At 46.3% G+C, this 15,916-nt stretch overlaps 1 protein-coding gene across 16 annotated transcripts in view; it reads left to right on the plus strand.

Moving 5' to 3' along the window:
• The window catches only part of AFF1 (ALF transcription elongation factor 1), a 196,929-nt gene that overhangs the window by 162,375 nt on the left and 18,638 nt on the right, over window positions 1–15,916 (plus strand). For all 16 annotated transcript variants that reach the window (XM_055589058.1, XM_055589045.1, XM_055589048.1 and 13 more), the window contains 2 exons: window positions 1,100–1,256; window positions 6,368–7,312. In XM_055589058.1, coding sequence (XP_055445033.1) covers window positions 1,100–1,256; window positions 6,368–7,312 — 1,102 coding nt within the window. The remainder of the gene's footprint in view (window positions 1–1,099; window positions 1,257–6,367; window positions 7,313–15,916) is intronic.

Genomic DNA, 15,916 nt, shown 5'->3' on the forward strand with positions numbered 1-15,916 from the left:
TTTAGAAAAGCAGGCAGCCAGCTCAGGCTATGGTTTGTCAACGCCTGATCTGGAGCAGCTGGCATCTTGCAGTTTACATAGCTGGCCGTGTTCTTCAGAAAAATCCCCCAGGCTTTTGTTAGGCAATTATCTGGTGAACCGTTTCAAGGGTTTTCACTGATTTTTAAGCCACCATGGATAGGCCCTGCTCTCAACTGGGTATCATGGTCATGCGCTGTAGTGCTGCAAGGTAATCTTTTTTTTTTTTTTTTTTCAACTTTTTACTTTGTATTGGGGTATAGCTGATTAACAGTTGTGATAGTTTCAGGCGGACAGCAGAGGGACTCAGCCATACATGTATGTGTATCCATTCTCCCCTACACTCTGCTCCCATCCAGGCTGCCACATAACATTGAGCAGATTTCCATGTGCTACACTGTAGGTCTTTGTTGCTTACCCTTTTTTTTTTTTGGATAGAGCATTAGTTTTTGTTAAGGCTGCCCTGATAGCACACTCTGGGTCAGGAAGATCCACTGGAGAAAGGATAGGCTACCCACTCCAGTATTCTTGGGCTTCCCTTGTGACTCAGCTGGTAAAGAATCTGCTGGCAGTGCGGGAGACCTGGGTTTGATCCCTGGGTTGGGAAGATCGCCTGGAGAAGGGAAAGGCTATCCACTCCACTATTCTGGCCTGGAGAATTCCATGGATTGTATGGTCCATGTGGTTGTAAAGAGTCCGACAGGACTGAGCGAGTTTCGCTTAGTTTTTATTTTATATATATATATATATATATTATATTATTTTTTTTTTAAACTTTAAAAAATTTTTTTAAACTTTTTATGTTGTATTGGGATATAGCCAATAAATGTTGTGATAGTTTCAGGTGGGCAGCAGAGGGACCCAGCCATACATATACACGTATCCATTCTCCCCCAGACTCCTCTGCCACCCAGGCTGCCACAGAACATGGAGCATTGTTCCGTGCGCTACACAGGAGGAGGACCTGCAAGGTTCTCTTGTTCTTTCGAGTAGCAGAAGAGCGGGCAAAGAGCGGAGTGAGGAAAGAGGGAAGGAATCCGCCTCGCCTGGGTCTCTGATTGCCTCTGTCGCTTCCCCGCAGCGCTCCACCGGCGCTGCCAGCAGCCGCGGCCTCAGCACATTCCAGCAGCGCCGAATCTGAGAGCACCAGCGACTCCGACAGCTCCTCGGACTCAGAGAGCGAGAGCAGCTCCAGTGACAGCGAGGAGAACGAACCCCGAGAAGCCCCGGCTCCCGAGGTACGGGGGCGCCGTCGACCTCGGGTCTGGAAGCCCGGGTGCCGCCCCGTGCCGCACGTCCCATCCCGGGGGCGGCGCTTTCCTGCCTCGCTTTCCTGTTTGTGTTTACTTGCTCACCGGGCATCTGGTGGTGGAGCTTGGGGGGCGAGGTCTTCTCCCTCCTGTTGAAAAGGATAGGTCCTTCCCTGTGGCTTCCAGAGCCGTTCTGAAAAGCAACTCATTGAGAACGTGTACACCCCCTTTTCTTTTCCCTTCTTTTGAGAACCGAAGACTCTGTTTTCAGTAGGCAGCTATTTTCATATTAATGAGAAAGCGTTCTGAAATTTCAGGAATGCATGAATTCAGTCAAAAGGAGGCAGCCTGTTTTAGCAAAGGGCAGGAACAGTGAACTAGAAAGAAGCCATCAGAGGTTCTATTTTTGAATCACTAAAAGCCTGTGCATTAAATGGATGGCAAAGTAGTTTTGCCAGAGCCATCTTTCTTGGTCCCTCTGCCCCAAGTTGCTTATCCACCACCCTCCAGAGGTATTGTGAAGATAAACGGAGGAGACTGAAAATCTCAGGCACTAAATCTATCTGGAGGATATATGCTATTTACTGGATTGCTGAGTACAAGAAGTATAGTAACAATTAACAGAGTTGCCCAGTCTCTTCTAAACTTAGTGGAGCAGTGAAAAATGTTTGCACGGGGAAGGCATTGTTAGTGACCCAGACCCACTTGTATAGAGAAAAGTGTTCTGTGTATTTTGGGTAGGAATCCCAGGAAATGAGATTTTCTGATTAAAAAAGTGTTGAAGTTTTCGGTATTTGTCTCTGCTGTTAAGAAAACAAGGCCACTGCGTTAGCGCATTAGCCAGACACGTCAGGAGATGGTGTCCTGACTGAAGAGCACAGTGTCTGAGGGCAAGGGAGGATGAGGACCGGGCTGAGTGTCATCTTGTTGTTAGATGAGAGTTAATGTCTGGCATAGCGGTCAGTGCTCAGTAAATAGTTTTGGAGTGAATAAACATAGATCGACATTAGTTGCACTTGAAATGCCTTTCAGATTTTAGAAGCTGCTCTCTGTATTTCTGGGGGCTGATCTCTCGTGAGACACTAGTTGCTGTTGAAGTAATTTTCCTGTGCCCCAGGGGGAAAAATACTGAATATTCTCTACAGAGAAACTATGTGCTTGTTCATAAGGTCTTTGCTTTAGGTCTCACCTTATTCATGAAGGAAAATCTGCATGCTTGTTTGGTTACTGTGATAAGCAAGAGAATCCAATTAAATCATAAAATTCGATTCAAATAAAATGGAAATGGCACAGATTTGGCTGAATAATTGAAACTTGGAAAAAAAAATTAATCTGGCATTTGTATTCCTGAAACATTGGATTGGCCTAAAAGTTTGGTTGGATTTTTCTGTAGCATCTGATGGAAAAATCTGAACAAACTTTCCAGCCAACTCAATGGTTGTATCTTGCTGCTCAAGAGGTTATTGAATAGAATAGATTTAGAGACTCTTCGCTGGAAAATGATGTTCCCATTCTACTTTACTTTTTAAAAATCGCTTTCCTAAATAGGCTCATATTTTACATTTCTGTTACTATGCAAACTTAGACTTCAGTATGGTCTGTTGGTTACATACCAAGGCTTGGCTTCCTCAGACCTGTTTTTGTCTTTGTCTATGTTTTAAACCTTTAATTTTCCCCAAAGTTATTTAACAACCTTTCTTTCCTTTTAAAATAAGTACCTGCATTATTGTAAAACTGAGTTAGTCGAGCACTACATGAATTCCATAATAGCCTGTAGTTACTAGTTTTAACTTTTTCACTCTATGTTTTATTTTTAATGCTGAGAAGTTCGCTTCTTAAAAGTCTCCGTTTAAAATTCATTTGACCAAGTAGTCCAGTGATCTTATGAGATAGGAAATGTTATATGTGTGCCAACAGGCTGGTGGTGAACTTGGGGGAAAGCCACTTTGAGTCTCAGCTTCATAGTGAGTCACATGTAAACCTCAGCTTTTTAGAATATATGGAACACATCGACCTTTTACTGCTTAAGTAAAGTTCAGAGAAAAATGACTTCTATTCTCAGTTATTCAAGCATCTGCTTAGTTTTCTAATCTAATTCTTTCTAATCCAATGCTTTGGTGGTAAACTACCATGGTTGATTATCTGCTAAGCTCTTGATACTTTCTTCATAAATTATGTAATATGACCATGAACCCTAGAAGGTTGGGAGTTTTCTTTTCACCTGTAAGGAAGTATTAACACTAAGATTGAAACCCATAGCCATTTAACTAGGAAGCCTTTTATTCTTACAACACCATGCCACTTCTCTCTGTTTTTTTATTTTTTCCTTCTAAGTCTTGGAGTTGTACTCCGTCACAACAACTATGTTGTTTTACAAAAACAGTGGATGTATGTTGTGCATAGCTCAGAGCTTTTCTTTCAGAATAATTCATCCTAAAATAAATGGAATTTGCATCTTGAGAAGTGAGAAGTAAAGAGACATACAGTCAAACGTTTATCAAAAGGCTCATATGTTTTTGCACCTCCTCTGTGCAGTGTTAGGGTTGATCCAGCCCTAGGAGATTGGGGGTGGGGCATGAGGAAAGGCTGAGGAAAAACAAAAGTCCAAACCTTGATCCTGTCTAGTTTTCGTCAGTCCCGTATGTAAAACTTTCCCCTGTCTCAGCACTCAAATAATACCTAGCCTTAAAGGAATTTTGTCCATTTTACGTGGTTATAGTAAGTATACAAAAGGATCACTCCTACCCGTTCCCCTTGTCTGGACATACTCAGTTCTGCCCTGCAATTGGGCCATAGGCCTCCCTTCTGGCCATTTTTAGGACCACAGTGGAAGAAAATGTGTTTTATTTCTGTATCCAGGACATTCCTTTAGGGAGTACTAAATGTATCTTAAAGTGCCCTGTTTGGGGTTGGGGGAGGGGAGCAGATGTTATTTATACCAGGAATGACCTCCCCTTTTGGTTCGTGCATAAGCACTCCTCTAGAAAGCAAGAGGGTCCGTGGCTGTGGTGGGGCTGTCGGCATAGCCCTGATGAGGGGGCCCTGTACCTTTTCTGAGAAACAGTTTGAAGGATTTGGCTCCTTCCCAGTAGGTTAGAACTACCACCCCCTCAAGTCTTTGCAAGAAACAGTGTCTGACAAGTAGACGTTGGGTGTGAATCTTTTCTCTACCCTAAACAACCATCCCGTCTTGTTAGAGTATTGAGTGCAGTTTTAAATCATGTGGGACTTTGTTAGGGTAGCTCTTCCTTCTTCCCTCCCTCCTTGCTCTGAAATTCAAATGAGAGCATGGGGGATAGAGTTGGTATAAGTGGAGGGAGATACAAAGAAGATACATTGTCTTAAGCAGGAAAACAACAACAAAATTCTGTAGCCCTCTTTCCTTAGAGTTCCTCTTAAGTTCTGTTTTACTACCATTATACTAAGGCAAAACTAGCTACCTGACCAGTTTATTCCTTAAAATTTTTTCCTGGCCCCAAACTAGCTACCTGACCAGTTTATTCCCTAAAAATTTTTCCTGGCCCCAAAGCCTTTACATTATATCTACATATCTTAGACATATTACATTTGAATTTTTTTTTTTAATGAGTTGAATCATTTGGGATATCCCACTTGGGAAAATCATTAGCAGCAGTCTTCCCTATAAAATATCATCCACTCACTAGAGTGATTGCCTTATCCATAATCTAATCAGTTAAATTGAGATATCTTTCAATTAACTTCCCGGAGTGTTGTGGAAATAATTTAGTCATACAAACCACCTGTCAGAATGGATCTTAAGAAAAACATGCAGCATGCCAGTGCTACACTGCCATTTGAAAAAGAAAGTAATCACTAGTTACTCTGTTCACACATGAATATTTTCCCAAATAACATAAAATTTATAGGTACAGTAATATACCAACATCCATGGAACTCTCCAGGCAAGAATACTGGAGTGGGTTGCCATTCCCTTCTCTAGGGGATCTTCCCAACCCAGGGATTGAACCCAGGTCTCCCGCATCGCAGGCCGATTCTTTGCCATTCGAGCTACCCAGAAAGCCCCAAGATACCACTAGAAGTGCCGAAATAAATATCTCATGTACACCACTGTGTGCAAGACATAAAAGTAGAATTGGGAGATAAAGACGTCCTTATCATTCCTTTCATGAGATCTAATAGCCCAGGTGGGGAGAGAGAGAATGTGATGCACCAGTAGTCAGCAGCAAAGATTTCAGCACGATATCTGCTGTTAGGAAAACAGGAGAAACCTGGGACTTTTGTTTATTCTCCTAGTGAGTCGCACAGATAATCAGTATAATCTCACTGCTCTCAGTTGTGTGCTCTGGGGCCTCCCTGTGTTTCTTAGAAAAACAGGTGCTCATTCAGACCAGACTACCTGTAACAAGAGTCTTTGTGTTTGATTTTTAAAGAATTCAAAGGGGGAACTCATGGTTGACTAATGTGAACTCACTTAGTTCTTTTTACCCAGAAGTAAAATTTGAAATTCAGAAGACAGTGTATCTGTGATAAACTGTCATGTATTAGTGTTTTTAAGTACATTGAGAAATGAAATCAAGTCTTGAAGAAAGTCATTTTCAATTGATGAGTATGTCAGAAAAACAAAAAAAGGGATAAACCATGAAACCCATCCATAACCACTAAGACTTAGTTTATTCATTGACCTTCTTCTGAAAATCCTTGATAAAAGGATTCTTTTCACTCTTCATTCTTTCCTATCATTTCCTGATAGGATAGTTCACAAGTCAGAATGAAAATTCTGTTTAAATTATACTGTAATTAGCAGTGAAACAAAATCTTTATTACACAGATTTCTCAGCAGTTGACAGTGGTCAGCACCGGTCAGTATCTAATGGTCTATTATTAGTCAGTGTCTGCTACAGCTGGAATTCCTGCAGCATGAACAATGGGAAGATTGTTTTAAGAGTTAATTGTTATAGGATTTAATCTGCAATTAGAGGGGGATCAAAAGGGCCTGAATTCTTAGGTTTGGAGTGACTGCATCTCCCCGGGACAGTCATGTAGCAGTTGGTGACTAACCCAGAGAAGCAGTATGGTTACTGCTCAGCTAACCCTGTCTTCTTTTTCCTTGTTTGTAGCCCGAGCCTCCGACAACCAACAAATGGCAGCTGGACAACTGGCTGACCAAAGTCAGCCAGCCCGCGGTGCCCACCGAAGCCCCGGGTAGCACGGAGCCCCCGGCCCGACCCCCGGACACTAAGGGCAAGGGCGGCGACAGTGCCACCGCGGGTCACGAGCGCCCAGAGTCCAAAGAGCCTCCCCCCAAAGGCTCCAGCAAAGCCCCCCGGGTCCCTTCCGAAGGCCCCCAGCCGGGCAAGAGGAGCTGTCAGAAGTCCCCTGCCCAGCAGGAGCCCCCCCAGCGGCAAACCGTGGGAAGCAAACAACCCAAAAAGCCCATCAAGGCTTCCGCCCCCGGGCGCGCGGATGCGCCTGCAGATGCGCGCGCCTGCCTGCAGGTGGAGAGCGAGCCCGGACTTCCTCCCCCGGCCTCCAAGGACCAGCCCTCCAAAGACAAGCCCAAGGTGAAGACGAAAGGGCGGCCCCGCGCCGCAGACAGCCGGGAGCCCAAGCCGGAGGTGCCCACCCCCAGCGACCGGAAGAAGCACCGCAGCGGCCCCCCGAAGGCGCCCCCGAAGGACGCGGCCGCAGAGGACCGGAGCCCCGAACACTTTGCGCTCGTTCCCCTGACGCAGAGCCAGGGCCCTGTCCGCGGTGGCAGCGGCGGCGCCGGCGCCAGGACTAGTGGCTGCAGGCTGGCTGTGGTGGTCCAGGAGGACCGCCGCAAAGACAAACCCCCGGTGCCTTCGAGAGACACCAAGCTGCTCTCCCCGCTCAGGGACGCTCCGCCGCCACAAAGCTTGGTGGTGAAGATCACACTCGACCTCCTGTCTCGGATACCCCAGCCCCCAGGGAAGGGCAGCCGCCCCAAGAAACCAGAAGACAAACAGCCACCAGCAGGGAAGAAGCCAGATCCTGAGAAGAGAAGCTCAGAAAACTCCAGCAAGTTGGCCAAAAAGAGAAAGGTGAGTGTGCGAGACTAACCTTCCCCTCCAGCGTGGACCATGCCAGCTGCACACCAGGGGCTGTTTGGTGCTCGATTGTCTTAGAAGATTATGTTCACATAACCCTTAACTGTCTTAGAAGAGGCTGGAAATCTTTGGATTCCATGTTGCTTTTGTGACTAGGAGCAGTTAGTCTTTCATGTAGATAAGTGCTAAGAAATGCCAGATGACTTCAGCTGAAATAAAGACGAGACAGTTATTGAGAAGGACACACTGCTTTAGAATAATATCGCATTAAGGGTATGTGTTTTATCTATTTGGATAACATTGGTGTTTACCACCTGACCCACTGGGTTTTGTCTTTTATTATTTTTATTTATGTTTTTTTGGCTGTGCTGGGTCTTTGTTGCTGCATGGGTTTTTCTCTAGTTATGGAGAGCGAGCGTCTCCTCACTGATTGTGGTGTGGGGGCTTCTCACTGGTGGCTTCTCTTACTGCAGACATGAGCAGTGGGTGCGCTGGCTCGGCAGTTGCAGGCCGCAGGCTCCGAAGCGCTGGCTCGGCAGTTGCAGGCCCCAGGCTCTTGGCTCAGCAGTTGTGACGCATGGGCTTAGCTGCTCCATGACCTGTGGAATCGTCCCAGAGCAGGGATCAAACCTGTGTTCCTTGGCATTGACAGGCCGCTTCTTATCCTTTGTACCACCAGGGAAGTGCTGGCCCATTAGGTTTTCCTCTAGAAATGAAAACCTTATATGAAATGAAATGTTAATTCTCATTTACTGACAGAAGTGATATACACTAAATGTTACTCTGTGGTTTGATCTTTTCAATACTGATATTACGTCCATATTTTAACTCATGGCAACACAACACGTCGTTAATTTGAAACCACTATATTTAAGAATTTATGACCTCTGTGAATGACTTTTAATAATAGGGCATTGTGGGGAAAAGTTTTAGAGCTATTACAGAGATGGTTAGGGCATCTTTTTGAGTAATACAGGCTCTCAGGGTGCACTGTGAAGTAGGCTGTGATTTAGCGTAGTGTTTGGTATTTTGAACAGTGTCCTTTCAACTTTTATTCTAAATTACTAAGCTCTCGATGTATTTTTTCACTGCTTCTGGGTGATGAGAGATTAGTGAATTCCCCCCCTGCCCCAGTGACATTCCCAAACCAACCTATCCAAGATTCAGAATGAAAGACACAAGAAGGGCCAACTCTTTCCTGCCGAGAAGGAATAAAAAGTTTAACACTCCTGCAGATACATAAAAAACTTCTCAGTTATGGAAGTTGAGCTAAGAATAACAAGGACAGAAAGATCATGAAGCCTGCTGTCGTGTCTGATTTGACTGATTACTCCACGAGGTTAAAAATATAACATGACTTTACCAAACAGTAAAGGGGACGGTTTCTCCAGCACCTTGTCCAGTGAGCCGCGAGGGTGTGTATTGCTAACCATAACTGCAGCAGACGAGCCCAGTGGGGCTGGGATCCAGTGTGCTAACTGGCAGTGCTGTTTCAGCTCGAAGCAGACATTTTCACGTGCCTGGTAACTTTTCCTTTTTCCCTTCTTTTTGACTGTGCTGGGTCTTTGCTGAGGCAGAGGGAGTTTCTTTATGGTTGTGGCTTAGTTGCCCCAAGGCATGTGGAATCTTATCTTGGTTCCTTGACCAGGGATCCAGCCCATATCTCCTGCATCAGAAGGCAGACTCTTTACCACTGGTCCACCAGGGAAGTCCCCTGATAACTTCTGAAACAATGTGTGTATGTAAGAGGTGTGAAACTTGATGGAGAAAATTGTGATGGACCAGGCTAGGGAAATGGTGCCTACACCTAACATGCCCGAGAAAGCCTCAAAAGTACACTCTTTTTACCTCCTCCTGGGAAGTCTTTTATCACCTGTCTCCCAGCTACCATAACCTTGGGTTGGCCAAAAAGGTCATTCAGTTTTTTTCCATTACAGCTTATGGAAAAACCCAAAAGAACTTTTTGGCCAGCCCCGATATTATCTAGTCTCCATGGCTGACCTTCTGCATCAACTCGAGTGGGGAGAAGTATTAGCTTCTAAAGTGCTTACTAACCTGGTGGGAACTGGAGTCTCCCTGGATGGTTGTCTGCACAGTCCACCCTCCAGCGCAAGTCTAGAAGCTCTGTCTGTAGCTCTACCAAGGGAAGCCAGCTATCAGCCCTTGGCTGAGCTCTGCTAGGGCAGCTCATTCATCTTCCTGTTCAAAGGACAGAGAGGTAATGACCCCCTCATCTGAGGCAAGTACATGCTTGCTTTAAACCTCTGGCAAACAGCTGAGCGGTCTGGCCTTGGGAACAGCCTGCCTGTTTGCTGTGGGAGTGACAGGATCAGGGTCTGAACTGGTCATTCCAAACCCTGGCTGTACGTCCCCGTCTGCTGGGGACGCCCTGGCTACTGGTGGAGGGATGAGCACCACCCTGCATGCTCCCCATTGGTGGTTTTCTTTCTTCTTTTTTGTTTTACTTACTATTCTCCCCTCCCCCACATTTTAAAAATTTATTTTAGAGGATAAGCTTTACAATGTTGGGTTGGTTTCAACCAAAACATACATATGGCCCCTCCCTCTTAAACCGCCCTCCCGCTCCCCTCGTATCTTCTAACTCCTCAGATTGGTGGTGCTGGTTTAGTCACCAAGTCGTGTCCGACTCTTGTGACCCCATGGACTGTAGCCCTCCAGGCTCCTCCGTCCATGGGATTCTCCCAGCAACAGTACTGGAAGGGGTTGCCATTTCCTTCTCCAGGGCATCTTCCCGACCTGGGAATCGAACCTGGGTCTCCTGCACTGTAGGCAGATAACTCCTCAGATTTTCTAATACCTAAGGCTCTGGAGCAGAAGCTTGTCACCAGGGCAGGATTGTACAGAGCTAGTGGTTTGGACTGAGAAATCTCTCCAGGGTGGTGCTTTTAGACATCATGGATCTAGGAATTCCTGGTCTGAAGTATGTCACTAGTTAGAAACATTACTTAGGAGCCTTTAGACAAATATAAACAGCAGCCGACTGTGTAGTTACTTCTGGATCAGAGAGCCATGTGTCCTTGGTTTGACTTCCTACTGGATCCCAGCTGGTGTTAAGACTGAACACTGCACCCTCAGGTGCTCTCTGTGAGGGCCAGGCTCCCCACTTTCTTGCCAAGACCCTGACTCTGCTTGCTCAGGGCACCGTGGCTGCCCTGCTTTGATGAGTGGAGCTGCTCCGTGGGCAGCCCAGGCCTCTCTCTCTCTTTAAATTTAATTTATTTGGCTGTGCTAGGTGTTCGTTTCAGTGTGTGGAATGTTTAGTTTCAGCACGTGGGGTCTCGTTCCCTGACTAGGGATTGAACCCAGGCCCTCTGCATTGGAAGCGCAGACCACTGGACCACCAGGGAAGTCCCACCCAGGTCTCTTTTTAAGCTTGGGTGCTTTCTTCCATATTTGTATAGTGTTCATGTTCTTCAGGGCTTCCCTGGTGGCTCAGAGGGTAAAGCGTCTGCCTACAATGCGGGAGAGCCGGGTTCAATCCCTGGGTCTGGAAGATCCCCTGGAGAAGGAAATGGCAACCCACTCCAGTACTCTTGCCTAGAAAATCCCATGGACAGAGGATCCTGGCAGGCTACAGTCTATGGGGTCGCAAAGAGTCAGATACAACTGAGCGACTGCACTTTCACTTTTCACTTCCATCTTCTTCATATCGAGTGTGAACACTAGAAAAAGCTCCATGAAGAAGTAGTGAGAGCAATTGAATAATGAACCTGCTCCTTCCCATCCTTTTCTTGCCACGAAATTTAACAGGTATTTTCAGAGTGTTAACAGATTCTTGAGGGGGCTTTCCCAGTGGCTCACCAGTAAAGAATCTGCCTGCAATGCAAGAGATGCATGCAGATGCAAGTTCGATCCCTGGGTTGGGAAGATCCCCTGGAGAAGGAAATGGCAGCCCCCTCCAGTATTCTTGCCTGCAGAATCCCCATGGACAGAGGATCCCGGCAGGCTACAGCCCACGGGGTCACAAAGTCAGACACGACTGAGCGCACAAACACACACACACACACGCAACAGATCCTTGAAGCCATTTTAGACTCAAAAGTGTGAGAAGATGATTGTAAAGAGTTAGTGGTGGTTAACAGCTGTGATGAACCCATTGAATGTGGTGCCTATAGAAGTGTATTTGTATTTTTTTCTTCTACTTTGTAAAGTAGTAGGTTGGGGGGACAGTTCATGAGAAGTAGAGAAAATCATGAGGGCAAATGGGCATGAACTTACATGGTCCTCCTTGCATAAACTACAGAATTTCTTCGACCTGATTACAGTTTAGAATTTAAACTAGAACTTATATTTTCTTTTATATAATTTTTAAGCTTCCTGTTTTCCAGACTTGGAAGAGAAGTTGAAGTTTAGAGGCGCAACACAGTATATAATCAAGGCGGTACAAAGGAAAGGATTCTAAAAGCACACCAAACGTTCAGAGAGCTAAGCCTTGCTCGAGGCACTTTTCTAGATGATGTTGGTGTTCAGTTACAAGGGTGACTCTGTCCTTCATTACCTCTCATAGATAATCTCATTTAATTGAGTCACCTTACAGAAGTCTTTCAAATAAAACTCTAGACTGTCTCAGCAGTTGTTTAGACAAATACCAGAACAGGGAGGTTACATTCGTGCAGGTCTTTCCCTTCTTCTAAATAACTGCTTTACTGACCGAGAAGCCTGGAGACTTTTGGAAGCACGTTGCAGTGCATGGTTTATATGTGTTTTGAAGAAGCGGGAGGGAAATTATGGGATCTGGTGGGAAAATGTGCATTTTTATTGCTTGATGGTTGGTTCAGACCTTCCCTTCTATCCAAGATCAGCCTGTTTTCTCTTGGGTTGTTTCTCCAGATAGACATTCCCAGTTATTATCCTTCAAAATCAAGGGTTTGAAGTCATCCCTATAATTTCCTAAAACCACTTACATCTAATTTCTTCATGCCTGTTAGTTACCCTAAAAACATCATATGGAGAGCTGTTTTAGGGCCAGTCTAATGCCTGTGTTTCCCTGATGAGAAAGAAGGGGGAAAGTGGATACATTTTGCCCTTCTGTGGTGCTTAGCCCAGTGAATATAGCCCGCCTTCTCAGTCTCCACCCTCATTCTTGGGGTCAGCTTGGACTTGTCTGCCTTGTCGTCTCACCGAGCCTCCGGCAGAGGCAGATCTTGGCTAAGTACCTGAACTTCCCCAAAGGCTGCCTCTCCACTTTTGCTCTGCTCCATGTGCTACCAAGTCAATTCGCTTCCCCGCGGGAAAGGGTGATAGAGTTTAGGACTGGAGCACTAAGACCCATGTATCTCTTGTTCAGCCGCTGCCTTTCACAGATGGGATCCAGAAAGGCTTGAGGGCTTCCCCCTGATGGCTTGGTGGTAAAGAATCCACCTGTAAAGTGGGAGATGCGAGTTCCATTCCTGGGTTGGGAAGATCCCCTGGAGGAGGAAATGGCAACCCACTCTAGTATTCTTGCCTGGGAGATCCCATGGACAAAGGAGCCTTAACAGTCGGACACAACTTAGCGACAACAAACTCCCCTTTTACTTGCAGTACCTGGCTGGTGAGTTGAGTGCCCTGGAGGCCTCCTCTCCAGAAACCGGCTCAGCAGAGCACAGCCCCAGCACTTCCTTTCATGGTCATCGTTCTTGCCCTTTGGCTCCATGCCGCAGGTGGAGCAGCCTTTGGCAGGTAATCTGAGGCTTCCTGAGCCAACAGGTTAAGAAAAGTCAACAAGTCAAATCAAGAGGAGCCTCCTCCTGGTGGAGATGTGGGCACCATGGAGGCACTGTTTTTCTGAAAAAAGGGAGCTTCCAAGACCCAGACCTGAGACTTGATCTGTGGATAAGCCCCTGGGCAGAGGAGACTCTCTTTTTCCTCCTGAAAAAAAGCATCATGCTTACCTCTCTTTCAAATGGTCTCTTGATCCAGAAACATCTCGGAAACTCCTCACCTTCTGTTTTCCGGTCTTGGATCAAGTCTGCGTCCCCCCCACCCCCGCCCCGATGAGACAACTCCCTCTCTAGTGGCCCTTTGCCTAATCCTAGATCCACTTCGAGAGGTAGTGTAGGCTGGCTCCCGTGCCAGTGGAGAAAGTTCAGGAGTGCCTGCTCCAGGGACGCCTCTGGGACTGTTCCTGCAGAGGATGAGAGGGTTCCAAGTATGAAAATACCAACCCCAGGCTCATAGGAGTGCTCTCCATCAAAGCAGACACAGTCACCAGAAGGGAATTTTGCTTAATTGGTGTAATGGCTTCCCGGCTTCCCTGGTGGTTCAGATGGTAAAGAATCTGCCTGCAATGCAGCAGACCTGGGTTCAATCCCTGGGTTGGGAACATCCCCTGGAGGAGGGAATGGCCACCCACTGCAGTATGCTTACCTGGAGACGCCCATGAACAGAGGAACCTAGCGGGCTACGGTCCATGGGGTCACAAAGAGTTGGACACGACTGAGCACCTAACCCTTCCTACCAGCTGACAGAATATTACTGCTTTTGAGTTGCTGCGTGTCAGTATAAAGCATGTTATTCCAGTTAAAGCTGGTGTGAAAGTTGATCCTTGGTTCTGGGCTGTTCTCTTGAGTCACCAGTTGGCACAAGCCAGAGTTAAACCAGTTTGTGAGGATTGACTCACTAGGAATCATATTTTCATGTGTGGCTTGTAAGGCCTGCCACTTTGGTTTCTGGTTGTAACTAGCACGTCCTAAGCAGCATGAAGGTATACAAACAAAAATTAACTCTTCTTCTGCCTCTGGAGTTTGCTGTTTTCTTTAGAAAGTAACCTTGTGGGCCATTTATACTTAACTCTGTCTTCAGGACTTATCCTTTGTGGTGGTAACTGCCTGAGATGCCTTCTATTTAAAGCAGTATGAGGACTTCCCTTGTAGTGCGGTGGGCTGAGAATCCACCTGCCTGTGCGGGGGACATGGGTTTAATCGCTGGTCCAGGAAGATCCCATATTCCTGCCGGGCCAGTAAGCTCGTGCACCACAGCTGCTGAGCCCACGCTGCGGGGCCCGTGAGCTGCAACTTCTAAAGCCCAAGTGCCCTGGGTCCTGTGCTCTGCAAGAGGAGAAGCCCGATCCCTGCAATGAAGAGTGGCCCCCACTTGCCACAACTAAAGAAAGCCTGAGTGCCAATGAAGTCCTGGCACAGCCAAAAAAATAAATAAAAAAAAACACTATGATTGGGACTCTGCTCTTCCACTGTAGGGGATGAGGGTTCAATCCTCGGCCAGGGAACTAAGATGCTACGTGCCGTGCGCTGTGGCTGGGAAAACAGCAAAACAACCCTATAAAAAAAAAAGTGAAGTGAAAGTCGCTCAGTCATGTCCGACTCTTTGCAACCCCATAGACTAGACAGTCCATGGAATTCTCCAGGCCAGAATACTGGAGTGGGTAGCCTTTCCCTTCTGCAGGGGATCTTCCCAACCCAGGGATCGATCCCAGGTCTCCCGCATTGCAGGCGGATTCTTTACCAGCTGAATTAGTAATTAACTTCGTGTGCGAGTTAATTATCTGTCTGGGTATTTTAGCACATTCTGTGACTTTTCCCAAAGATAAATTTCCCACCTCTTGCAATGTTTGCTGCGCCAGCTGTGTGGCCTTGAATCTAAAACTCAAGAGAAATTCACCGGGGCCGTTGGTAGCAGAGCCTGTTAGGCACAGTGGGTGTAGTGATGAGGCTGCCCACTAGGAGTAGAGTTCTGTTTTAACCAGTCGTTTCCAGTTTATTCTGTTTTTCTCTGCCAACATCCAGAGTACCTGTAAAGTGTTCCCATTGTGAATTGTTGAATGGAGGGTGAGTTACATGCTGAGCCCCAGAGGCGCCCCGGCCACTGCCAGGGCCCCCCCTCATGTCTCTTGACCTGTGCCGCGGGCTTGTGCTGCTGCCACTCGAGAAACAAACAGCCATGTGAAATCACTTGCTGCGTTTCAGTTGTGCCCGTGGGATGTGCTTATTTGCATTATATGTTTGCTCCTTGCTAGGTCCTTCAAGATCTGTTTATCCCCCAGTCTTTCATCACGAGCAACTGATTTGTTTTTCTTTTACCTAACCTGTACATCGAATAGTTCTTCATTTGCCTCAGCTCATTGGAAGTTCAAGGTCCATTTTGCACGTCACCTCTAGAAAAGTGTAAAGAACAGTAGCAATATCATGTGACCTAATTTTACATTTTCATAATTTTACATTCTGCAGTAGCCACGTTAAAAAATATTAAAAGGAAAAAAAAACAGTGAAAGCAATTTAAATAGTTTAATCCAGTGTATCTAAAATATTGGCACTTCAGCATTTCATCAGTGGAAAAATGATTACATTCTCCGTTTTTCCACAAAGTCCTTGACTTCACTTGTCACTCTGGACTTGCCTGTCTGGCTCTGGGACAGAGTGTGAGACAGTACGGGATTGTCTCCAGGGGTACCAGCCTTGGCTCAGAGTTTCTTTCTCCACCCATATTTTCCCCTCTTCTGTGCGCACACCAAGAGATGAAAACCAAATATCCTTATAAGCCACCTTATCTTTTGAAACAAGAGATAAATGTTTTTGGCAGAGTTTGTGAAGGGCTGGATTGAGACACACTCCTAAGCACCTGTGCTTGGAGAATGTGGGG

Source organism: Bubalus kerabau, chromosome 7, assembly GCF_029407905.1.
Source record: "Bubalus kerabau isolate K-KA32 ecotype Philippines breed swamp buffalo chromosome 7, PCC_UOA_SB_1v2, whole genome shotgun sequence".
NCBI lineage: Eukaryota > Metazoa > Chordata > Mammalia > Artiodactyla > Bovidae > Bubalus > Bubalus kerabau.